We start from the raw sequence: 27,052 nt of genomic DNA on the forward strand, positions 1-27,052 counted from the left end.
TTCATTAGGCTGTACTCCACGATTTTTGCATTTTTCTGTATATACATTTTTGCACTTTTCTGTGTATACATTATACTTCAATAGAAGTTACAGACATTAATACAGAGCAGTGTCTCAGCTTCTCATTTGTGGTTTTTTCCTCTTCCTTATTTTTCTTATTTTTTGATTGAGGATGGCTGTGTCTGTATTTTGCTGTTGTTCAGCAGGGACTTGGGGAGGTGGGTAATGCTAGGGGGGTGAGCTTGATCCTCTCCCTACCCCATACCCCATGGGCCCAAACAATTGAATAATTGGAGTCAGATGCCTAGAGATGGCCGTGGTCTTAGAAATAATTTCACGTGGTTCAGGAGAGGAAACTGAGGCCTACAGAACTAAAGTTAATTAAGTATATGTGGCTGGCTTGTTGAAAAGTAGGAACAGATTGTGAGTTTCATGATTTCAATTTATAACAGCCTTATAAAAAAGAATGAAATAATGCCATTTGCAGCAACATGGATGGCCCTAGAGATGATCATACTAAGTGAAGTAATTCAGACAGAGAAAGACAAATATCATATGATTTTGCTTATATGTGGAATCTAAAAAAAAATGATACAAATGAACTTATTTACAAAAAAGAAACAGACTCACAGACTTTGAAAACAAACTTACGGTTACCAACGTCGAAAGGTGGGGGGGAGGGATAAATTAGGAGTTTGGGATTAACATATACACGTTACTACATATAAAATAGATAACCAACAAGGACCTACTGTATAGCACAGGGAACTCTACTCAATATTCAGTAATAACCTATATGGGAAAAGAATCTGAAAAAGAATGCATATATGTTTATGTCTAACTCAGTCACTTTGCTGAACACCCGAAACTAACACAACATTGTAAATCAACTACAGTCCAATATAAAATAAAAATTGAATTAAAAATATAAAAGCAAACAAAAATCAGATTGGCACGCAAAGAAAAAAAAATTATATCGGCCTTATACACGGGCAGATGTGGTTGCCAATGACTTCTTTCACCTTCAGCCCAAAGATGGAACTTTTCAACTTGCCTCACTCTAAGTGTTAAGTGGTCATTCCCTGTTCAAAAGTGAATCTCCTTCTTAGGAGAAACAACCCAACATCTAAGAATATGGGATAACTGGTCAGATTTTCTATCACTCACAGAAAGTGGAATCTTGAGCGCATGAACCATGGGGAGACTAAGTTCCTTCCAAGAGCGGCTGTAGCACTTTCCATGTAGGAAGTCTCTTTATCCCCACGGGGCTGTAAACCCTCTTGTTATTCCCACTGTAGAGATAGAGACACTAAGACACAGAGAGATTCATAACTTGCCAAGGTCCTACCAGTAAAGGGCTGGTATAAAAAATGAACTTGGACAGACAACTCTTAACCACTGGGTTATCTGGAATGGGATAGTTTAAGCCACTGGGATGGAGGGCCTAACCTCCTTCTGAAGACATAAGGATACTGGAAAAGACAGAAGAGAGGGAAAAGAGGAGGATGCTCCCAAATGAGCAGGAGACTTACGACAACCAAACCAACCAAACAACAAAAACAAGACATGTTCACGTGTGTGGGGGCTGCCTAGGTGTGTGTAACTATCTTAGAATATGTAGGTCACCAGTAAGCCATATTGTTCATTTTAACAGATCCAGCTTAGCCGGGAATTGTTAAGTCTTTGCTTCGCTCTGTAAGTTTAAAGACCATACGAGAAAACATCATAACTCTGGTTCTGATAAAACATTTTAACTACACGTCAAGTCACAATATGAAAACAAAAAAGTTACATGATAAAGTTTCAGCTAGTCAAGAACATGGGAGTCTTCATTCACCAGCGCCTAAGCCCCTCCCTCTTGCTCAGTCATGACGTATCACGTCCATTACTAACTATACCCTCAGCTGGGCTTTCTCACATTTTCCTTCTTCTGGCCATGCCAGAGCATGACCATGGAGTGTCTCAACACACACAAACTCTTCTGTCAGTTACAGACACTTCGCAATTGCAACACAAGATGAAATCAACCCAGATCACCATTTACTGCCTCACAGACGACTGAATCCTGAGACAAGCATCATTTACACCAGTATTCTTGATCTCGAGCCCAACAGTTGAGGATCACACAAGAGGAAGTAACGCTTGTCCCAAATGTGTTTAAGTGTCCTGCCTTCCTGGGTGCCACACTTAATCCCACCGGCCCCTGAACACACCACATCACACTTAAAAAGGACCTCTTACGTGAGTGAGCAGGGCAACATGAACAGATTCGCTGAAAGAAAACAAGAGGCGTCCCTTCCACAGGCGACGCTGGGCTTTCCAGGGCAGGGAGTGCACTTCTGCATTAAATACAGTTTTCCCCGTTTCAAAGCACGGTAGAGGCGCGCAGCTTGTTAGATTTATATAAAGCCTGGTCTCTCAAGACTTTCCAAAGCGAATGGCATCCATCAAATTAATTTCCTTGGGGGATCGTCTCAAACATGGAAAATGAAGAGGCCCAGACCATTAAACATCAAAAGAACATTCTAAATGGTAATTAAAGTTCTTTTAGATAGATTTTTTTTTTCTGGGAGCAGATTAGATTAATTCAATTGAGAATATTATACGTATCAAAGCTGACAGTGTGAATGCGTGCGCTTGGCTGCAAGAGCACTTAGGATTGCAGACATCTGTTCATTCCAGTTGTACACAACACAGGAAAGAGGGAGCAGGGGGTGCTTACCAAGCCGGCACATGTAGACACGGCGACGGAGGACGAGCTGTCGTTTCTGATAAATCCCTGATAGAAACATCTTGGCACCACGGGTTCCCGAGTCTCTGAAGCACCATCTTTTCCAAGTACCTGGACAATAAAGTGACTGCTCAAGATCGCCGAGGGCTTAAGTTCTAAGTGTAGTTCCTGTCCAAATGCTGAAAATCGGTAATGCAGGGAGCTGCTGGCACTCTGCGCCGACCGCTTTTTCCTGCCGTTGTGCAAAATGTCGTGTGAAACATATGACCCGCCCGAGTCCACTTCTACCGGCGTGACAAAGACGTAATCTGCAATGGGAAAGGTTTCGCTGTCAGCACCCAGAGCCCACAGTGCCCGAGGGTCCCTTTCCAACAGGCTGGCAAAGAGCAACACACAGCCGAAAGGTACTGGGTTCTATTGCCATGCACCTCAGCTACATATGATTCAGAGCAGCTCATGACAAGGAGAATTTTGAGATCTTGACAATTCGCTCTGCCACAGCAATTCCTACAGAAACTAAAAGTCAAGCACCATCTTGGTGAATGTCAAGAATGTTTCTGGAAAATGCCACAACTCTCATGGTCTGCAGAGAGAGATGGACTTTTTAGATATTAGTCACAGAGTCATCCATATATAAAAATTGATTTGGGGGAGACAGTATTAATAACAATAAAAACCACAAAGCCAAGAAAGGAACACTTTTTCCCAAGACGATACCTTTGTGTTTAAACTACATTGGGAGCATTGGGGTGATGGGGACAGAGTTTAAATTTCAAATGTAACTCACAATACCGAGTAACTTGAGATGAAGTCTCAGGCAATTAACAAGTAACTGTAGTTTTATGTTTCCAGTATTAATTATAGGTGATAATAAAACTCCATCACTTGTATCACTCAGCGTTTTACAAACGAGCTTTCCCTGGGACAATTCCATTTAATTGTAAGCATGAAATAGAGTGGATACATAAAAATGCCTCGGGATTGTCAGAACTTCCCACTAGAGTCTGTTGCTGAAACTTGCTCAGACATGTTGGTGGGGGCGTGTCAGACCAGGGAACACCTGGAAAGACGTGTTTAAAAATACCTTCACCGTTGCTCCCTAGAGCAGCGCTAATTACTGCTTGTCCCAGAGAAGAGAAGTTAAACAACAATTTGCTGCTTGAAAAAAACGAGGCCAGCAAACTGTTTTCTATCACACGACATTGAAACTGAAAAGTATCATCCCACAAGACGATTTGGAATATGCCCTCTGTGCATTAAAAAACGCTCTGTATTTCCACTTTCTAGGCACAGAACGGGAAACTAATTTGGACCGTGTTTAGAAAGATTCTGAATAACCAAGAGGCATCTTTGAGTCACTTGGGTCCTTGGTTACTGGAGGAGGAAAAGCAAGAGGAATTTCCCTTTTCCCAAAATAGTCAACAACTGGAAAAAAAGGAAAAAAAAAAAAGAAGAGAAAAGAAAGAAAAAAGCTAAGGAATGAACAGAAGCCCTGTAGCTAGCAGGGATCAACGAGTGATATTCTAATTGGTCCTACATTTGAAAAAACAAATCCCAATATGACAATAATTTTCAACTATGTTCTGCGTATGAATGATCTGTTACTCATATTGCTTGAGAAATTCATTCTTACAATGTTCTTGCCATCCTCCCCATTTTCTCCTTCACTCCTTTAACTAGAAATACTATCTAATTGACATGCATATTAAAAAGCAATTGAAAAAAATGTTTTTCCTCTTAACCTTAAAAAAAACTGAGCAGGATATACATGATTTCTCTTCTCTTAAAAACTGCTACTATGCTGCTTTCCTGGTATGTGGCTTTTGATTAAGCACAGCTTTTTCTTAGGGACAAACCACCTTCTCCCTCCCCCATACTAAAACCTAATTGTGAAAACCATCCCCGACCTGTGCTCAGACAGTCTCTATAAGCTGATTCTTACCTCCTTGTCCAAAGCCATCTGAAACGCTGCCTGCTCTTAGCTGGGAGAACACGCAAAAGCCTTATCCAGCCAGCGGTCTGCAGAATCGGCCTGCAAAGCCCCCCACCCGGACACCTGCTACTAGTTTGTTTCCAAGGGGAGAATGAACAAGCAAGCTGATGGTAATATTCAGTCCCTGGTGGGAAGAGGAGTAGTCAGAGCCCTCGTAGCGAGCGATCTGATTAATCGGCTCAAGGGCTACCTTAAGATGAGGTCCTTACAGGTGGTAGCTGGAATGGAGGGGACCTCCAGCCATTTGGCCCCGATGAAACAATGAGGGGTTGTTTTAGAAACTGCAGCCAGCTTTTCTGGTTGGACAAAAGGTGAATTTCTCAAGGGCAAATTCCTGGCTCTCCCCTGTCCCCTCACTCACCCACTCCCTGGCAGCACAGCCTTTCTCCATGACTCTGCCATCCCCCCTCTCCCCAGCATGATCCCTGGTCCCCCGAGAGGAGGAGATAACCCTGAAAGACGAAAAAATGATAGAACCCCAGCTAGACATCAAGGTCTTGCTGTAGAAACCTTGGATCAGGAGTCAGCTGTTCTCCAGTAGCCGACGGGAACAATGGAAACAAGGATTTTCCTTCCAGGTGCCACAGGGAGAAGTTAATAAATGACAGAAGTAGAGAGTGTTCTGGAAGTTTGAAGCTAGGGAACTTCAAAGGAGATAAAGCAAACCCCCCCCCCGCCCCCCGCCCGAGGCTACCTGCTTTCCTCTCTCTGAAAGTGATCTTTGGGAATCAATGATACGAGGGAAGAGAAAAGAGAGAAGGAAGGAAGGAAAGGGAAAAGGGGGACAGGAGTGAAGTGGGGGGAGGGAAGATGGGAGAGAGGAAAGATGGGGGAAGAAGGGGGCATGTCCTTTCCTGGAAGAGGAAGGAGATGAGGAAGGTGCCCTTTGATATCAGCTACCTGGTCAATGTCCACTCACTTTCTAATTTCTCACAGCAGCACGGATTTTTTTTTTTTTTTTTAAACCAGCCGTCTGTGAACGAGGGAAAGTATTGTTTTCTCATTTTTGTGACTTGCAGCTTGAGGCACTGATTCTTCCGATAAGTTCAGAGTCCGGGCCGCATCCCCCTCTCCAAACAGGAACCGTTTCCAGGACGCGCGCACACCTGCCACGTGGGGGGAGGGGTGGCCTCGTCTGCCCTTACTCTCTTTGGGGGGAAGGAAGGGACAAAGTGCCTGGAGAGGCCCTTCTGCGGGGGGGGGGGTGTCTGGGGGGGACGAATACAAACCGTGGTTTAATCCGTTGCCGCCGCCGCCTCGGCTGTCACTGGCTAAGACTGCGGCGACCGACGCACAGCAAAGGCAGCAGAGCTGGAGCGCCTGCAAGAGAAAAGGTGACACCGTGCGTGAGGGGCGCGGCGGGGCTGGGGTCCCCGGCCACCCGCCATCGGCGCCTCCCCGCCGGGCACCTGCCTTGGCCACGCGGCCCCGTCCTGCCGGCCCCCACGGCGGGCCCGAGCGGGCGGCGGGGAGGGCGCACGCGAGCAGGAGGGCGCACTCCATGGTCAGGTGCGGGCGCGGCGGCTGCGGGCGGCGCACATCCTCCCCGCCGCCCCGGAGCGCGGCGCTCCAGGTGCGGCGCCAGGTGGGAGCCGCCGCCGCCGCTCACATCGCGGGCCGGGCGCGCCGGGCCTCCCCGGCTCCGGCCGCCCGCGCGCCCTCCCTCCCGCCGGCGCCGGCCTGCACAGCGCCGCCTGCGGCTCCCGGAGGCGGGACCGGGGAGCCCCGGGCCAGGGCTGGCGCGCGCCTCCGAGCGCAGACGGCCGGGGGACTCTGTTCGCGCCTGCCCTCCCGTCCGTGCGTCTGTCTGTGTCGGGGCGAGCGTCTGAGACTCCCGGGGCCAGCAGAGCCAGCTGGCTCCCCCAGCGCGCTGGAGCCGAGCGCCCGCCTCTCCACCGCACGGTGATTGGCGACCAGCGGCTCCCGGGCCCGTCCGAGCCCCCGGGCTGGTGCAAGGGCGTGGGATTCCCCGCTCCCGCTCCGAGGGAGGGGGCGCACGGGGAGGGGAGGAAGGGGGAGGGAGGGAGCGACCGCCGAGGGGGGGGTGGGGAGGAGAGCGCCCTGGGCCAGGCTGGGAAAACGTCACTGAAGCGCACGGAGGGATGAGCCGAGCAGGGCGGCAGCTCAGGTGAGTGGCGCGACTTCTCTCGCTGCCGGCGCAGACTTCTGTTTTACAAGTCTCCTGGCGAGACAGCCCAGGTATTTAGCCTCAGTACCTCCAAAGGGCCAGCTGCCCTCCTCTGCTTTATCTCGCGCACCTCGGACCCTCTCCTCGCAAAGGTGGGCCTTATTAACCCCTTGATAAGGTTGAGGAAACTGGGCTGGCCTGGGCTCAAGAGTTCCCTCGCTACCCAAAGAGTAATCCTGGTAACTCGCAAATTCCAGGCGGCCTGGAGAGCTGGAAGCAAGAGCCTTGCCACCGGCTGCAGCGTGTGAAAACCCAGGCTGGCCGGCGGTGGCCTCACCTCTTCCAGTGACCGCGCTTCCAACTCAAGATTGAATCCTGGCCCCAGACCCCGCAACCTGCAGAAATGAGCCGTAACGTACACTGCTGCCATCGCCGTGAACGTGCCTCCCCTCTGCTGTGTGCCTCCTGATTCACACGCCACATTTATTTGATCTTTTGATCCCCACTGTTTGCAGCGACGAACAAAATATATTCTCCTCACAGGCTAATCGAAAAGACCCTCAAGGGATAACTCGACCCTACCAGAACCAAAATGGTCACAAATGCTCTACAGGAAAAGAATGGGGTCCTACATTAGAAAGAATAACAACAGAATCTAATTTAATTGGAGGGGGTCAAAGAGGGGGTGTGTAACTGTAAGATGTCTGTTAGGAGCTGACATTTCAAAGAGGACCGAAGAGAGTGGGTCAGTTTTATAAAGAAAGAAAGGAGTGAGGTCGTGCATGTCAGGAGACAGAGCACAGTGTAAGTGAAGGTCTTGAAGTAGGAAACGTACCTGCCATGATGGAAGGCCTACAGGCCAGAGGGAGAGACAGAAATAGCAGATGGCCAGGTCAACAGGACCTTGTAGGCTGTGGGTGAAGCATGTAAGAAACTTAGATTTAAGGTGTGTGTGTGTGTGTGTGTGTGTGTGTGTGTGTGTGTGTGTGTGTGTGTGTGTGTGTGTGTGTTCAGAGTCTGTTTCACTGGATGCATCAGTGAAGATCTAAAGCTGGGGCTAGAAAAGCAGAGAAGGTGGCACAGCTTCTGTTGGGAAAGGACTCACAGTGAGAAAATCCAGGTTAAACAAATCACGTGGGTTTCACAACGTAATCTGTTTAAGTTCTTGTGGCCTCCATTTTATAGTCTGTAAAACAGGAGTAAGCACAATATAGTAAAAGGATATCCCAAGGATCAAGTGAATGTTCTTCTGAGCCCTTTATAAGTGGGCTTTAAAAATAAGAACAGATGATACCTGGAATTTCTTTTACTTATCCATCTTATGTCACACTTGAATGTGCATCAAAATCACCCATGATGCTGGCTTAAAATACAGATGCCTGGGCCACCAGCCATGGACATTCTGATTCAGTAGATTTGGTGTTGGGCCCAAATATGCATTTGTAGCAAGCAGCTGCGGGTGACTCTGACACAGGTAACTCCAGTGCTTTATGCTTCTAAAGGGAGCTGGAGGGGTACATGGTGTGCCCGCACTTGGCCCAGTGAAACCATGTCCCTGATCTGCATCTCTCCAGTGAGACACCTTTGCATGGAGTCATCCACACCCCTTTGGTCTTGCTCTTTTGCGACCAGGAGTAGAGGTTCCTCACCACGGTCAGGGCTTGAGTCTCAGAGGACACTTCTTACCTGTGCTTCTCACCCTCTGCACTATTGACCTTGGGGGCTGGATAATTCTCTGTGGTGGGAGCCGTCCTGTGCATTGTAGGATGTTGAGCAGCATCCCTGGTCTCTACCCACTAGATGCCAGTAGCACCCTCACAATTGTGATAAAATGTTGTGATGTTACTAGATGTCCCTGGGAAACAAAATCACCTCTAGTGAGAACCTGGATGAATACTGTGGACTCCAGTCCTACTCGGTGGCATTTTTCTCCATTGATCTGGAGCCTCATAGCTTCTCATTCAATTGGACAACTATTTGTTGAGGGCCCACCGCTGAGGGACTGGAGGCCTGCTCTTGAACTTCATCTAAGTGTCCCATCCCCCACTGATTTTACAGCTCTTCTCCCATACCCTCGGAAACGTTTGCACCCAGGAGATCCTGACCCTCCATGGTTTCCTACAGAAATCAAGACCCCTGTCTCATATACTCCTATGTGAGCAAAACTTTCCATTCCATTCATTTGCAGATGACTGGGTCCAATTTATTCTGTAGGGCTGATACACAAACACTGCAAGCCCCAACTTCTGGGATGATTTTCCTCACTCGATACTCCAGGAACTAGCCCTGCAATATGTATAAATTGCCTCTAGATGGTGACAGAGAGTCAGGAGCACATGGTCCTTTCAGCTGTGAACTGCAAAGGAGCACCAGCTTCTAAATTACTTGGAAATCTAAATCTCAGCTGATTTTAAAACTATAAATCTAAGACACTATAAAGAGTATCTAAAGTTCATAGTAATCTGTCAGTCCATTTGAGATGCTATAACCGAATACCACAGCCTAGGTGGATTAGAAACAACAGAAATATATTTCTTACAGTTCTGGAGGCTGGGAAGTTCAAGATCAAGGCACCAGCAGATTCGGTTGGTGTCTGGTGAGATCCTGCTTCTTGGTTCACAGATGGACTTTTTGCTGTGTCCTCACAAGGTGGCAGGGGCAAGGGATCTCTCCTATAAGGGCACTAATCCCTTTCGTGAGGCCTCAGCCCTCATGACCCAATCACATCCCGAAGCCCTCCCTTCTAAATGCCATCACATTGTGGATTAGGTTTCAATATATGAGTTTGGGAGAGGGATACAAACATTGAATGAACAAATGGGGAAAAGAAAAATAAAATCCCTGTCACGGTGTATTCTGTCATACTTAACCCAGAGCCTGGCACAGAGAAGACATTCAGTAAGTATTTGTAGGAAGGAAAGAAGGAAGGAAGGAAGGGAGGGAGGGAGGAAGGAAGGAAGGAAGGAAGGAAGGAAGGAAGGGAAGAGAAAGAGAGGAAGGAAGGGAGGGAGGGAGAGAGGGAGGGAGGGAGGCAGGGAGGGAACGGTGGGGAAATGGAAATGGAGAGATCACACAGTTTCACTCTTTTCCATCCTTTAAAATCAGTGGTACAGTTCTAGGTATTGGTTTCTCATCTTTTTACAGTGACATAAGTTTAACCTCTTTTTCAAGATAATATGCTTTAAGTCACGTACCTCCTCCTGGTCAGAGCAAGAAATAAATGGTGATCCCTGTTATTGATTCACTTTTTCCTTGATCTCTGCTCCATGAGGATACAAGGGTCTCTTCCACAGAAAGAAAGAAACATTTAGCCCCTCTCCCATCATAGCTGACTTTCACAGAGGGATGCTGCCCCTCCTCTGGCATTTTAAAGCTGCACTGAATGGTCTGTCGGGTTCTATTTAACAGGTTCCTGACGGTTTCCTGTAGAAGGCATGTTCATGTCCAGAGAGAAAGATGTCCAAAGCCAAGTATCTGAACCTAGAACAGGGTAACCTAGAAACAGTAAACAGGACTTATTTCAACACAGTAGCCAAAAAGAAAAATAAAGAGACGTAAATGGATTTCCATCCTTGAGCCCTGAGAGGCAAGGGCCGCCTTCTGGCCAATGTCTCAGAAAACAAGGCACAGTTACAACAGCGTCCTGAAAAACAGTGGGGAGGGTGAGAGGAAGAAAGACAGAGCAGCATCTTCTTTAGAGATAACCATCCAGAAACATAAAGGTGTTTCCTTCACCACGCAAAATAAAAAGTGAAATTCAAGCAAATGACATGCATAGACTGGTTTTCATTAGGGACAGGAGATCATCCGCAAACACAATTTAGGAACTACCAACTGTTCTCTCAGCTCAAATTATATGTAGTCTTTCATGCCACTTTCCTGGGACACTGGCATTAATTTCTTGTCTTTGCAACCTGCGCTTGTCTGACTGTCTCTATGTTAAGACTTTCTCTATTCATCTCAGCTTCCCTTGCTCTGTCCACATGTGCTGCCTCACAGCTCTATTTTCAGTCCTTTCCCAAGCCCTACAATTAAAAGTAGCTTGTCTGTTCCAGACTGGAGAGGCAGCATTACAGCTAGACTCCCTATTCCCACAGACGAACTCAAGGCCAAGTTCTGCACTCCCTGTGCAGCAAAGAATGGAGCATATATTTTGCCAAAGCTCTGGAAAATCTCAGGCTGCCCGAGAAAGGGAAATGACTCTTGTCTACATGAAGTATTCTCTCCTTCTCAACCACCAGATCTCGTCACGCGCAGGCTTAGACATCTGCCCTGATGACTCCCAAACTCACAGCTTTAACACCAGCCCATCTGCCCGAAGCCCGGGACAGCCAAGATTGGGAACAACTACTGCTAATCAAAATCACCTGGGCAGTTGTTAGAACTGACATTTCTGGGCATCCCTATGAATATTCCAATTAAGCGGGTCTGGGATGAGGCCCAGACTTCTGTCTGTGAACCAACACCTGGGTGTTTCTGATGTAGCTAAATATATTACAAACCCGTAATTGTGGCCCACTGTACTTACACCTCCATGTGAATGCCAGCACTGCTTCCTAGCCAATAGGGTTTAAAGCTTCTGAGATGCCTTTGACTCTTTTTTTATTCGTGGAGAAAGCAAAGTGTAATAGAAAGAATAAAGGACGGGCTTGGGATTGGCTCCTTGATACAGCTATGAGCAGGAAGGATTTGTGATTTCATTCTATCTTTGAATTTTGGAGAGAGTGACTTGCCTTCTAAACATTTCCATCTCCATTCTTCTGGTTTAATCCATGATTTAGACCTGCCCAAACATAATAACACTTTCTTTTGGGCAAAAAATGTTTGGCCAAAGCGGGGTTGGCGGTGGGCGGTGGGGGGGGGCGGATCTGGACTCAAGTGTGACTTGTTAGAATCATTTACTGGTGCTGATCTACACAATTTGGGAGAATAAACCCACGTTTCAGCTGTGGTTGTCACGATATGTGATTAAAGCCTGGATATTTCAGCAGCCATCCTCTTGAGCTGCAAAAATGAAATCCATCGAGGAGGAAAGAAAGAGGAAAATACGCCCGCTCCAGTTTGAGACCATGATTCTTGTACCTGCTCCTTTAATCCTTGAAATCACTGCCATTGAAGCCAAGAAACCTCTTTCCAATTCCTTTGCCTTTTCAGTTGGTTTGTATTGGGTTTCAGTCAAAGTAGTCCTTGTATTTTTGCTATGTGACCTTGAACGCAGTCTTTATGTGTTCATCTGTCACACAGGGTGAACGATCCTTATTTCACATCTTTTTTTTTTCATGTGGGTTGAATAAAACAGAAAATGTCTGATGCAGAACCCCAAACCACTGGTGCTTGTTCATTGACAGCTCTTCTCCCCTTTTTGGGGGGAACTTCTTTGAACCTTATTCCTGTAGCCACTCCACTTCCTTCGGCTGTGAACTGCTGCTTAGAGATGGATGTCATCTGAATATTCTTTCACCTAAACTCCAGGCTGGATCCTGATATCTTCCATTAGATTTAAGGGCTGCAGCTCCTAGACACAGTGCCTGGGTGTGTATTCAAAAATGGTGCACCCGTAAGTTTGTTTTCGAAGTCTGTGAGCCTGTCTCTGGTTTGTAAATAATTTGTATCATCTTTTTAGATTCCATGTGCAGTATGATATCATATGATATTTATCTTCCTCTGTGTATGTATAACTGAATGACTTTGCTGTATACCTGAGACTAACATAACATTGTAAATCAAGTGTACCCCAATATTAAGTAAAAATTAAATGCAAAAAAACGGTGTGCCCTTCTGAGCCAGCAGTCGAAGGAAAGTAGCCAAAATATGGAAGCTGTGCAAATTAGGACAAGAGTGCCCCTCTGGGCTAATGACTCCTTTGGGGGCAGGATTTAGAAGCCTAGGACCTGTTGCATTGCATTTCAACTCAAGCCAGGCGGGACGCAGCCATCCACAGTGCCCAGCTTGGGCTGCAATCTTCTCTTAAGCCTTTCCTTACCTTAGCTTGGGGAAGTGGGTGGGAGCATTCCCCACTGCTGAGCACTGCACTACAATTTCTAAATGACCAAGTCCATCACTTCCCCCCATGTGTTCAGCCTCCTTCCCGTGTGTTCGCGCTCTCTCCGAGTGCTCTTTCAAAAGGCTGCACCGTGTAGGTGAAGGTAAATGCATTGCTCCTTCACCCTTCACTTCTTCTGCCCTCCGTCTCCTGAAACTGTCCCCACCAAGGCCAGACTCCAAAGGGTAATTTCGTAATCATGAGATGAGAAAAGCTATTTTAAAATACAGAGAAATAAAATCAACTGTACTTCAATAAAAAAATAATAAATTACAAAATACAGAGAGATCAGACTGTGTAAACCCTGCTCCTTTCACTCAGAGAGAACCATTAAAAATATTTGAGAGAGAAACTGAGCCCTTGGCAGTTGTATCGTCTTTAAATTGTAGCGTTTGAAGTTCATGGTCACTGCTTCCTTTTCAAAAACCTCTCGCCTGGGGCTTCCCTGGTGGCGCAGTGGTTGAGAATCCGCCTGCCGATGCAGGGGACACGGGTTCGTGCCCCGGTCTGGGAGGATCCCACATGCCACAGAGCGGCCAGGCCCGTGAGCCATGGCCGCTGAGCCTGCGCGTCCGGAGCCTGTGCTCTGCAACGGGAGAGGCCACAACAGTGAGGACCGCATACTTCAAAAAAAAAAAAAAAAAAAAAACAAAACACCTCTCGCCTGCTCAGATTCCAGGCCATTACCTTGTCCTGGTTTTTCCTTTCTTGTTTAATTTTTACTTATCAAAAAATGTTTATGTCCCTTAAAGGTTGGCCTCCGCAGACTTCCATCCCCTCCCCTTGTCTTTTCTCATAAGATCACCTCTTCCGTTCCTGGATATTCACATCCCGTCTGATGTGCACTGGTGTCTCCCGGATCTCCTTTTCCAGCTCAAATCTCTGTTCCAAGCTCTAGACACATATTTCTAGCCACTTACAGGGGCAGTTTGACTGGCTGTGTCAGAGGCACCTAAATTCAACAAGGCACCAAGAGCGAACCATCAGCTACTCTCTGTCTGCCGCCATCTGCCCAGAACCCCAAGCTGGGAGGTTTGGGCATCTCCCCTGAATTGGGGAGGCAAAGCCGGGAGGGGGAGATTTATTCTTTTCCACGGATCAACTTCTTTTATTTCTTTTTACTATGATTTATACAATTTTGAAGGTTACACTCCACTTACAGTTATTACAAAATACTGGCTATATCCCCGTGTTGTACAATGCATGCTTGCAGCCCGTCTTACACCCAATAGTTTGTACATCCCAGTCCCCGACCCTACAGCCCCCCACCCCCTCTGGAAGTCACTAGTTTGTTCTCTGTACCTGTGAGTCTGGTTTTTAGGTTTGTTTGTGGTTTTTTTGAATTTTATTTTTTATACAGCAGATTCTTATTAGTCACCTATTTTATCCATATGAGTGTACACATGTCAATCCCAGTCTCCCAATTCACCCCCCAACCCCCCCACCCCGCTCCACCGCTTTCCCCCCGTGGTTGGGTTTTGTTGTTACGTTCACTAGCTTGTTGTATTTTTCGGATGGGGAGCGGGAGATATTGGTCATCAGACCTCAGGATGCCTCAAGATCAGTCCCTCATCCTCACCGGGACAGCTTTAATTCAGGCCCTCAGCATCTGTCACCCCTGAGACCGAAGAGAACGGGCACCTCATCTAGGACAGACTCCTCTGATCACTGTGGCTGGACTGGGCTGAGTTTGGCTCGGTTAAGTCCCCCTCCCTGTGTTCCTACAACCTACCATTCTCTCGGCCTCTGATTGGTCAGTGAGACAAGCACAGTGGAGGCCAGACCCCTCCCCCAACCGTCACCGCCGGCTTAGAGCAGAGATGATGCCATCGACATCCTTCTCTCCAGTACCAGGAACAGGGCTCACTCACGGTGAAACTATGTTGAATGGAAACCTCACTGCCCCGGAAGGAAGATAATCCAGGCTGCTGAGACAGCCCCCCTTGGCCCGTCCCAACCAGGGAACCTCACTATTCCCGCCTCAGTAAACCTAAGGGCCTTGAGGCTCCCCGTGATCATTTTAGCCATAGGACTCCCCAACTCTGCAGATGGCCTCAACCTAGGTGCACACTGGCCAAATCCCAACCCCACAGATCCTGAATTAGGGGGTCTGAATGTCCATCAGGAGTTTTTTGGTTTTTTTTTTTTTTGCGGTACGCGGGCCTCTCACCGTTGTGGCCTCTCCCGTTGCACAGCGCAGGCTCAGCGGCCACTGCTCACGGGCCCAGCCGCTCCGCGGCGTGTGGGATCCTCCCGGACCGGGGCACGAACCCGCGTCCCCTGCATCGGCAGGCAGACGACTCTCAACCACTGCGCCACCAGGGAAGCCCCCTCCCCCATATCAAGAGTATTTTTAAAGCCCCCTGGCTCCAGGTGAATGTAAAATGCAGCTAGTCAACAGCCAACTGTTGCCTGTTTCCTCTGTACTCAGAGTACGATCCCCAGACCAGCCGGCTTCGCAACCCCTGCAGCATCTCAGGCCCAGCCTCGGACCTGAATCACGTCCTGCACTAATCAAGAAGCTGCGTGAGGCCAAGGTGTCCAGGTGGTTGTACACACATGAACGTTTCAGAAGGGCTGCTGTAGCGTCCAACAGGTAGGCTGGTGACACCACTGGGTAAACTTGGGTAATCTCGCGCCCTCTTTAAGCCTCAGTCCCCCCACCTACAAGATGGCGATAAGAACACTACTGTCTCCCAGGGATGGAGGGTGGAGCAGGAGGGCTCATCGTGATCATCAGGTGCGGAGCTAGAGGAAGCACTTGATGATAAAGTGGCAGTCTCATTAGCATTCATTCTCTCGCTCTCCCTGTCTCTCTCCATCCCTCTCCCGGCTGCGGTTGGGGGTGGGCAAAGCAGGTCCGCCCTTTATTTCTAGGATGCCAACTGTGTTATCCTGGGAAGCACAGCCAAGAGGAGGCCGGCAGATGCCAAAGTCACATCCAAATTAAACATTTCCAATTTTAAGCACAAAAGAAGTTCTGTTTCCCTTGATTAACCTGCATCACCTGAACCACCACCCTGATCTGGGCTGCTAGACACCCCATCTACCCAATTACACTATCACCTGCCCACCAGGAGTGCTGTGTGGGGCCTGCACCCCGTTACGCAGGCGGTCTGCTTCCAGAAGCTGCGTAGCGACTTGGTTCCCACCGTGCCTGAGGCTGGCGTTTCCAGAAGGCTACCAGGCACCATTTCAAGAGGCTGATCACTGAAAACCAAGGACTGGAACTCAACTGGCTTCTGCAAGGAATTAATTGAAGGAATCCAACGTGCCAGAGGCATCATTGTAAAAGGGATGGGAGGGGGGGGGTGACTGCAAGTTTTTACAGGAGTCTGGGATCTATTTAGAGAGGTTCCAAACATCAGGGGTTGTGTCCAGACTGCAACCCAGTATTTTCTATTGCTCTCTTTCTGAGAGTTCAAGCATCCCCCGCGATTGGATGGAGTCTCTCTGAAAACCTGACATTGAACTGGGACATAATAACAGCCTTGGGACATCAGAGCCCTGGTGCCTGCTGTGCAGTACTGGACGTTTTTATGTGCATTACATTAAGAGCTTCCATCTCTCCGGACAAAGGGGGGAAGCGCTTCCATGGTGGGTGGCCCCAATTAAACCCCGTGCCTAGTGAGTTTCTGCCGAGGCTGACTGGAAGGCAGCCAGGGCTGATTAGAAAGCAGGTACCTCAGATGGCCCAGCGCTGCCATAATGAAAAGCCCTGGAAAACTGCTAAATGACACAGAGGAAAATCATCACAATTAAACCCCCCACCGCTTGCTCCCTCATGCCTTCAAAAAAAAAAAAAAAAAAAAAAAAAACTTCTTCAGAATTGCCTAAATATTGCTTTGCCCAATGAGTTAACTGTACAGTAAATGAAAGATGTCTCGCAGACATGCAGCTTTGAACACACTGCTCTCATTAGGAAACCGTTCTCTGGTTTAAAAGCACAGAAAGAGAATGCGGACAAAAACAAACCCCCCTCCCCCTCGGCCAAAAAAAAAAGCAGATAAATTGCCCCGTACACCATAGAGCTGACAAGTAGACTCAGCATGGAAGGTCTGCAGATCTGGCTTAAGTTAAAAACAGTAATAAGTATTTGTTTTTTAATGATGACAAAACCAATACATGCTCTTTTTGAAAACCTCAGAAAAATAAAGTATGATGAGAGAATAAGTGTAAGTCATCATCCACCCCTCAAAGATGACCACAGATATCACGGTACCTTCCTTCTGGAAGCACTGTTTTACATAGTTGAGAAGTGCATTCAATATACTTTTGTGAATGGCTTTGTTTCACTAGTATTATATATGGAATATGTTGCGGGTATTAAAATTCCCTGCACCACCGTTGTTAATGGTTGGGACATAATCCGTCAGAGGAGTGTAACATAACACACTTAGCAAAACTTTGGAAGCTCTCTTGCTGTAGGACAGCTGAGCTCTAACAGTAGCAGCAGCAGGGACGTCGACACCATTGCCCCCAGAATGGGGAAGAGAGGTGGGGGCTCATGTTCTGTGAGTTACACTGGGCCAAACGTTTTGCCGGGGAACGTTCTGTAGGAGTCCTCATTTAATCCTCCAACAGCACTCCGAGGGGGTTACTCTAATCCCCTTTAACAGAGAAGGAAACTGGGTTCACCGATAGGTAAGGTCACTGGCCAAGGTTACTGAGCTAGTGAGACAGAGCCAGGATGATGACGCAAGTATGTCAGGTTCTCCCTTCATTCTTCCTCCTCGTCCATTTGAAGACACACAGCAGCACACTCAAAGGGCATGAGTTTGGAGCCTCAGTGTCGTTTCGCGTACCACGCAAAAGCTAAGTGCCCAAAGAATACCTATTTCATAAAGACCTTTCATTCTACTTTGAATTTCATGAGTACTCTCACTGACAAACCTAAAACCTTTTGTGCGTTGCCCCCACAAAACATTACACTCACGAGGCCATATTCTTTTCCCAAGAGCTCCAATTAAAGTTTTAATTTTATGTATGAAGGATATCATAGGTTTAGTTAATAATGTAGAACTAGGAAAACTGAAGCACAAAGCAAACATATGTCTCAGAAAGTTCCACTGTGGTAGACAGAGACTCGAGTTTGCTTGAGAAAGAAATAGTAGTGACGACAGTGAAAATAATAGAAGTTACTCCCACGAATTAATTGCTTACTTGGTGGTGAGCCAAACACCCTGAATGTAACAGGGAAGAACAAAATCTGACTCCATGTTGGATCTGTTTCTTTTTCTTTGACCTTTGCTTTCCATTGCTTTTGTTCTGTCTGTAGCTATTGGCATACATAATGGCCTCCCTTGGGGAACCCTGCCCCCTGCCTGAATGGTAAACTAAAGTGCCTTTGTTCAGCCCACAGGGAAACACCCTGCCCCTGCCCACCTGTGAATGGGCACAGAAAAGAAGAAATTAACACATCCCCTCCCCTAGGATGGCCAAAACCAGGAGCTATTTTGCAAGACTTATGGCCTTTTCACTTCCTCACCTCCTCCCCCTCTCTGTTCTATACAAGAAACTGGCATCCAGACCCTGATAAGATGGTTCTTTCGAGACGCCAGTCTGCCATCTTCTCGGTCTGCCAGCTTTCCGAACAGTCTCTATTCCTTGCCTCAATACCTTGTCTCCCAATTTGCTGGCCTGTCGTGCAGTGAGCAGAGCAAGCTTGGACTTGGTAACATGAACACGTAAAGAGAAGCAGCATTAAAGTACTCTGTAGCATGGCTGCCTAATCCGGAAAATGAAAGTAAGAATGTCAAATGCACAAAAAAGTAATTCCTCGCTGACTGAATTTGGGTAAGTGTCAGGGGTAGAATTTGAAAGTGGGTGTGCTGTTTTTCAGATGCCAGATTCATCTCAGCATCCTGATCTACTGGGTAGCATGAAGCCTTGGGCCAGTGGGTACAACATGCCCCCGCCCCCCATCACGCCAGCAGGAGTTTCAGGTTTCCAGGGAGTCTCAACAGAGGAAGATACTCTACTCCTGGGATCCAGCAGCAGATGTCTGTGGAGCCATCCCTGAAGGCTTGGCCAGACAAGACCGTAGCTGGGAATGGACAGCATTTGAAATTCATCCTGAATTTTCAGAGTTACACTGCAAAACACCTTCATAATTCACCCGGATTATCCCTGGGTGCCAGAATACTCACCTGGCAAGCCGTGGGCCTGATGCAAGATGGCATTTCTATGCTCAAATGATCAGCGAAAGGCACTAAGAGAAGCAAAAATCAGGGGCCTGCTGGAGGGAGGAGGAAATTGAGGGCAAAAACGTGGAGAACAAAAGCCAAAGACAATAACTGTCAAATGGATGCAATGTAATGTAAAGACAAGTGAACAACTTAAAAGGTGCAAAGGGAGGAAACAGTGTGTGAGAAGGTGGCATCCGACGTTAAAATTGGTATAGGTGTTAGATTTTTACAGCTGTTTTAACTTTGACCCTTATAACAGCCCTGTGAGCTTGCTCATATAAATGGCAATTGATAAACTCTAAGCTAGCACGTAGATTACAGTCTTTGTGAACCTTTGGAATTCCGTCTTTATGTTAAACCAGATGATGACTAGATGTACCGTATCCCTTAAAATGCGACCGCAAGTGGTGTGATCCCCGACTCCCTTGCATTGGGTTGGCCAAAAAGTGCGTTCGGATTTTTCTGTAAGATGTTACGGGAAACCCCGAACGCACTTTTTGGCCAACCCAATACTACGGGAAGCCCGGTGGCTTTGCCAGAATTGGAATGACTTCTAGACTCTGCCTCTCGTGTTGCCCCTGGCTCTCCCCAAACTCACTACATCCCCGGCTCTCACCTACTCCACTGTCCTCTCCTCTTCTCTGTCCCGCATCAACCCAGACACAGAACACAGCATCTCTTGTTTGCCCAAAACCACTCAAGAAAGGCATTTGTGTGTGTAGCAGTTGTCACTAAACGTTGGGGACCCAAATGCTTTTTATTTTTGATTGTGGAAAAATACCATCTTGGCCAGGGGTCTCCAGAGAAACAGAAGCAATCGGACACATGTAGATACACAGGAGAGTTATTATGAGGGATTGGGTTTGGCTCACCCAATTATGGAGGCTGAGAAGCCCCACTGTTACCAAGCCTGTTGCCGGAGAATCACACCCCTGCCCCTCCCTCACATGGAAAGTAATTGCTCTTATCTAAGTTTCAGGATGAAGCTGCAAAGAGAAAAAAACCTAAGAACTGGTTAGAACCAGCTAGGCCCAAGATGGCAGAAGATTTGACTTCCAGTCGACCTTGAGCCTCATTACACGCTCACTGTGATACACTGGCATATGCTAGATAACACACCCACAAACGCCATGACAGGTGACGTTGACGATTGCCATGACAACAACAGAAAAGCCCATGTAAGGACTGAAAAGGAGAATTGCTTCAGTTCTGGGTCCAAACCATAGCCAGGTTCTCAGACAAGTCAAGAACAGTCCTCCTACCCTTTCCAATGCCCCCCTTTTACTTCAACCCTCCAATATATGTGGTGTCTCCCCCCGAAGTGGGCTGAGAAGTTGGTATACAAACTAAGTTCCTGCTTCTCGCTTTTTGGCTGTTGAATAAAGCTTGTGCTGTCCCAGTCTCAGCATCGGTTTCTTTATTGGCTGTGCAAATCCGAGCGGAAAATGAACCTCCCTGGTCAAGACAAGGGGTCTTGGCCTGGGATAGGACCCTGGCACGGGTCCAGTCGACCGGTTTGTAACCCCATGATCTGACATCTGCAAGCTGGAGGCCCAGGAAAGCCGGTGCCACAATTCCAGTCCAAGCCTGAAGGCCTGAGAACCAGGCGGGAGCCAGTGGTCTAAGTCCTGGTCCAAAGGCCTGAGAAAACCGGAAGTGCTGATGTCCAAGCTCAAGGGAAAGGGTATGTCCCAGCTCAAGTCCAGAGAAGGAATTTACCCTTCCTCCCACTTTTGGGAATTTTTGTTCTATTTAGGCCCTCAGTGGACTGGAAGATGCCTACAGGTATTGATCTCTGAACCTAGACTACCCAGTCAAATATTAATCTCTTCCAGAAACACCCACACAGACACACCCAGAAATAATGTTTTATGGGTTATCTGGGCATCCTTAGCCCAGTCAAGCTGACACATAGGGCTTCGCTGGTGGCTCAGTGGTTAAGAATCCGCCTGCCAATGCAGGGGACACGGGTTCGAGCCCTGGTCCGGGAAGATCCCACATGCCGCGGAGCAACTAAGCCCGTGCGCCACAACTACCGAGCCTGCGCTCTGGAGCCCGCGAGCCACAACTACTGAGCCCGCACGCCTAGAGCCCACGCTCCGCAACAAGAGAAGCCACCGCAACGAGAAACCCGCGCACCACGGCGAAGAGTAGCCCCCGCTCGCCGCAGACAGAGAAGAGCCCACACGCAGCAGTGAAGACCCAACGCAGCCTAAAATAAATTAAAAAAAAAAAAAAAGTTGACACAGAAAATTAAGCATCACAAGTCCACACAACATGCAATTTACCATTTTAACCGCTTGGAAGTGTGTGTTTCAGTGGCGTTCAGTGCATCCACAACATTGTACAACCCTCACCACCATCAGCGGGGCTAACGTCACAGAGGTCTAAGCTGGTTTAAAGTGATACCAGATAGTCTTTTCTTACGAGTCACCTGGCCACCCACCAGCTTGTGTGCCAACTCCCTAAGCCCAAAGACTTCTGTCTCCCTGCCTTTCCTTCTCCCCTACCTTTTGTGCAGGACAATTCAGCTTCCGCCCCAGCCCAGGCCTATCTTAGTATATCAAATAACTCATTAATGGGCGCTGGAAAATTAGAAGGTCGTTCATGCCTTGCTTTACTCTTCAGTAGAACAGAATAACAAAAGCACTGATGTTTCAGATCTCCTTTCTGCTTACCTAGTCTCCACAAAAGAAGAAAAGCTGGAAAGAGATTGATTTCCTCATGGTTCTGAAGACTGCTGTTTCCCTCAGAAGCTAGAAATAATCATTTTAGGCTTAAGATAAAAAAAATTATTGTTGTTTTTAACGTTTTTTTAAGTCTTTTTATTGAATTTGTTATAATATTGTTTCTGTTTTATGTTTTGGCTTTTTTGGCCGTGAGGCACGTGGGACCTAGCTCCCCGGCCAGGGATCGAACCCGCGCCCCCTGCATTGGAAGGCGAAGTCTTAACCACTGGACCGCCAGGGAAGTCCCTGTTGTTAACTTTTAAAATATAAAAGCTCGAATACATTCTCTCAACCATGGAGCTAGGAGTGAAACCAAGCCAGATCTTCTCATCATTAGTTCAGACTGACCAAATGGGCCCATGTATAAAGGTTGATCCAATAGACCACAATTGGCATGAGGCTGAGCTCAGATTTCTCAGTGGGACGCCTTTCAAACTATCCCCAACCCCTCCAAATGGGTCGATGACCCTTCTCTCTGATCTTTAAACACTCAGTATTGTCACCGACCCAAACTTGGATCTGCTCGCCTGCACGCAGTAGGGCCAATCTTACTGACACCAGGTTGTGGTGAAGGAAAGTGCAGTGTTGATTGCAGGGCGCCAAGCAAGGAGAACGGGGGGCTTGTGATCTAAAACCCTGAACTCTGATGGGTTTCAGCTAAAGTAATTTTAAAGGCCAGGTGACGGAGGGGCGTCCCAGGGTATGCGACCAGCTCGTGCACAATTCTCTGATTGGTTGGTGGTGAGGTAACAGGGTGGTATCACAGGGGTTAATGTTATCAAAACTTAGGTGCCAGTAGGTCTGGGGGCTACTGCTCGTGATCAAGTAGCTAAATCTTCCATTTGCTGGCGGTTTTAGCATCTGTAAAACAACTCAGGGAATGTGCATCAGATACTATTATCTAGGCACTTCAGAGAGGAGCTACAGCAGAGGATATGGGGGTGAGGTCTCTCCGGGGAAGGCCTCATAGGGTCCTACTCGGTTACAGTATTTTGGTCTGTTACAGCATAGTGAATTAAATCAAACACGAAAATAAGGTGGGATGGCTTCCCTATTGGACTTGAGCCTCTGAGATCTAGGGGCTATGTCAATTCTATCTTAAATGGTGGTTTTCAACTGAGGTCATTTCCTATACCCAGGGGACATTTGGCAATGTCTGGAGACTTTTGGGGTTGTCACAACTGGGTTAGAGGTTGCTACTAGCATTTACTGTGCAGAGGCCAAGATGTTGCTAAACATCCTACACTGTACAGAACACAACCCCCACAATGAAGAGTTATCCGGTCCAAAAGGTCAACAGTGCCAAAGTTGAGAAACCTTGACCTTAAAGGTTATTCATTTAGCAAATATCTATTAAGTACTGTCTACGTTTCATACCTTATACTAAGGGTTGGAAAACTTGCTCCTGTTTCCTTACCGTGACTATTTTTGTGATAACAATCGTGAACCCTATTGAGCATTAAAGGGAGTAGGGTCCTATGTTAACTCTTCACGTATCTAATATTATCTTCTATAATCTTCACAATAATTCTGTAACGTCATTATCTCAAATGATAGAGAAGCTCAGAGAGGTTAAGTAACTTTCCCAAGGCAACACAGGATCTGGCTCAGGTTTCCTGATTCCTAACTATCGCACACAGTTGCCTACCAGGTAAAAAGCAATTGGGAATCATAGTACCTACCTCCTAGGGGTGTTATAAAGATTATTTATGTGATCTTATTTTTTGTGTTTAATGACTCCATGAATATAATAGGCTTTCAGGCTAGAGGCTTGAAAATGACTTTTGCTATGGTGGGTGGTTTGACAGGTGCTAGACTGTCACTTGAGGTCAAGAGAGAAGACAGGATGTCTAAAAAGTGGCCATGATTGTAGAAAACATTGAATGCCCATCAGCCCATGATGTGGGTCTGACCCCAAGAGAAGTACAGAGGGAAGGATGGTTGAGTGGAAGCACCTCAGACTTCTGTGCAATCTAAGGAAGTTTCCAGAAGGCCATGGAAGAGGCCTGAAGCCAAAGCCAGCCAGCAGAGGTGTCTTGTGTTTCCGAGGAATGGACCTGCTTAGTGTCACTGCTGCACCCACGGGTTAAAAGCAGCCCAAGGAAATGGCCTGGCGTGAAGGCAGCAAGGGAATTCGGTGTACAGCAGCTGGGCCCTTGGTTGGTTTCCTACCCTGGAGTTGAATGTTTTTGAGATGCATTCTCGTGACCACCACGCTAGGTACTCTGAAATGTCTAATAAAACACCCACAAGTCTGTCTTCGATTCAACTAGACATGCATGTCCTCAAACACATGCCCTTTGGGCAAGCAGCGTGTCACCTGCCTGTCCTCGGAATTGAACTCGAGCATCTGTTTGTGGTGCTAGCTTAGAACCAGCGAGCTCACCTGCTTGCAGGACATGTGATACCTGCCCCTCTCCGTGTACAGGTGATCTCCCACTCCATCCCACCTCGCCCCGGAAGGGTCTATTATGCCGTTTTGCTTCCTATTAAAACCTGTATCCCTGCTTCGATTGTCTGGCCCTCCTATTTCTTTCCGAAGCCACTAAGCCCAGGATAATAGGCTATAAACAACACCTCTCCGAGGTGAGCTCCAAGCAAAGAGGCCGTCCAATCGTCATTCCTCTCCTGCGGGTCCTGCCCCCCCCCCCCCCCACCTCCGGGCAGCTCGTATGATGGGAGGGGCAAGTCTGAGCCGCTGGATCCTGGCCAGGCAGCTGGGAATCCTTTGGTGGGACCTGAAATAGTAATCAAGCAGAGAGGACGGAGGTGAGGGGCTTTTCAGAATCCTACCTGAGTGCTCTGTAGGTGGCCGCAGGGCACTTGACTCAGATCCAACAAAGGCACCTGGCTCCAAGCTGGCATGCAGCCAGTTGCAGAGGGTAAGATTGCTGTGAATGATGGTGTCTGGACGCAGAGTACGCTTCATTGTTGTGTGTCTCTTTAAAACTAATTCCTCACTGAAAGATGTTTGAAACCTAAGCCTCCCCAACCGCCCTCTCCTTTTTATTGTCAGTTGCAGGCACTTGTCCCTGTTGAGAATCAGGAGAGTCCTGCTAAAAAGCAAATCCCTGCTGGATATTGAATCCCTGAGCAACGCCAGGCACAGTGGTTGAAGTACGAAGCTTCTCCCAGGTCTGGAAATGACTAAGCAAGGAGCAAACGTGTTCATCTCCCAGAGCATCCAAGGCTGTGCGTGCGTAGTGCAGTAGATGAAGAAGGGGTGATTTCTCAAAAATGTTTGGAATATACACTGAGGTAGTAACTCTTTTCTAAAAATGTATGCGGGGTAGTACGATGGTTCTCAAAGCCTGGTTCTCAGACCAGCGGCAGCATCACCAGGGAACTCATCAGAAATGCAAATTTCGGACAAACCCACACCGACTGAATCCGAAGCTCTGGGGATGGGACCGAGCACGTCTGTTTTATCAAGATCTCCAGGTGGTTCTGATCATCACTAAAGTGAAGGAATCCCTGCTCTAGAAACAGAGATTGCGTTTTCACCGATAACTAGAACACAAGACAGTTTAATTACGTCATAATCGTCTCTTCACAGCATATTGGTTCAAATATTTATTGAGCTACTACTATGTTCTAGGCTCTGGGCTTGGCATGGGAAGGTATCATGGTAATTGAAGAGACATGGTCCCTGTTCTCACAAGCTCATCTTCTAGCCAAGAGAACTGATATTAGTCAAACGCGGAGATAAGTATATAAGCATCAGTTATTCAAGGTGCTGTGAAGGAAATCGACAGACCTGATCCGGTATGGGAGATTAAGAAAAGCTTCAGCAAAGAAGCTCTGCTTATTGAGATATAAAGGGAATACAGACATTATGTTGGTAAACTCTGGAATGCAGGTGGCTTTTCAGGCAAAGGAAACAGCAACGTGTCAAGGCATCTGATGAAGGTGGCTCATTTAAGGGACTCAAAGATCAGGGTAGCCGACATGCAGAGATCAAAGGGCAGAGACTGATGAGACAGGATGCATAAACGAGGCTTGGAAGGATGTTAAAAGTTTGGTCTTCATTACAAGATCCACGGCATCCACCGAAAAGCTTGAAGACAGGGATGCGGCCACATGAGGAAATCAGCACTGGGAAAAATCCCACTCTGGCTGAGGTGTGGAGGATAGACTGGGAGGGAACAAGGGTCGGGGGTACAGTTAGGACGGCAGTGCTGTTGTGGAGGCCAGAGATGAGGTCGGGAGGCCAGGGTGGTGACGGTGGAGATGTAGAGACGTGGAAGGAAGTGGGCGTCGTTGGTAAGAGCCGATCCTGGGGGCAGGGAGACAAAAGCATTTGGAACGAGTGCTGTTTCTGGCTTCGCAGCTAGAGGGGTGGGCATACCATTCAGTGAGGTGTCATCTCTGAAGAGCATTTAGTTTGAGACAAGGTGAGGTGAGAGGTGAGACACGAAGAAGGAAGCTTTTCAAATGTTGAGTTTGGCCTGTCCTTGAGATTGACTGGTGCATGCCTGGAGTAGGATCTCAGAGAAAAAGATCCTGGCTGGAGATAATCAAAACGGGAAGTGACGTGAAGTGACTCCCATGCGTGTGTCTCAGGGTTGAAGCCACAGAGTCTAGAATGAGAAGACAAGAGGTCTCAGGATCCATCCTGGAGGGACTCTAATACGTGTGACTCACGTGTAGCAAGGGCTCCATCAAGGTTTGTATAATAACATGAAGAAGAAAGAAGAGGAGGAGGGAAAGGCGGGGAGGAGATAAGAGGAGGGCAGATTGTACTGGGGTAAAGCTGTTCTGTCATCTGAGCAAGTTACTTATTCCTTTCAAGCCTTAGTTCCCCCATCTGTAAAACAGGGAGAAAGCAGGCCAAATCTCACATGGGTATCGTGAGAATTATGTGATGTAACATTTCGTACATGAGCAAACGAGCAACAAACCTTAGTGATCGTTGCCCTGAGCACGGCACAGAAAAGACTCTTAATATTATCTTTGGAATGATTACAGGAGTAAATCAATCCCCTTTCTCAAAGGACTATTTTGCCGAGATCCACTTTGTAGTAATAGAGTCGGGGGTGGGGGAAAAAGTGTTTGAGTTTTGCATTCCATCCAGTAACCTTGAGCATTTATTTTGAGCCTCTATCCTCTCTGAAGAAACTGGGGAAAAAAACAAACCAAAAAACTGAGGCTTGATTTCAACCTAGCAAGGTTTTGTTTTTTAAGACCGATTCGATGATCTTTGTTACGAGGCTATTCTCTAAGGAAGTGTTGCTCTGTAA

General features: G+C 47.4%; 1 protein-coding gene across 3 annotated transcripts in view; it reads right to left on the reverse strand.

Annotated features, from left to right (window-relative positions):
* Positions 1 to 6,298, reverse strand: part of ADAMTS18 (ADAM metallopeptidase with thrombospondin type 1 motif 18) — a 156,619-nt gene extending 150,321 nt beyond the window's left edge. For 2 of the 3 annotated variants that reach the window (XM_067020108.1, XM_059043720.2), the window contains exons 1-3: positions 6,138 to 6,298; positions 5,954 to 6,044; positions 2,723 to 3,039 (exon numbers count right to left, since the gene is read on the reverse strand). In XM_067020108.1, coding sequence (XP_066876209.1) covers positions 2,723 to 3,039; positions 5,954 to 6,044; positions 6,138 to 6,227 — 498 coding nt within the window. In that variant the 5' untranslated portion in view covers positions 6,228 to 6,298. Of the gene's footprint in view, positions 1 to 2,722; positions 3,040 to 5,953 lie in introns of all 3 variants that reach the window. The other variant, XM_059043719.2, reaches the window with a different exon arrangement.
* Between the last annotated feature and the right edge of the window lie 20,754 nt (positions 6,299 to 27,052).

Source organism: Kogia breviceps, chromosome 18, assembly GCF_026419965.1.
Source record: "Kogia breviceps isolate mKogBre1 chromosome 18, mKogBre1 haplotype 1, whole genome shotgun sequence".
Lineage (NCBI taxonomy): Eukaryota > Metazoa > Chordata > Mammalia > Artiodactyla > Physeteridae > Kogia > Kogia breviceps.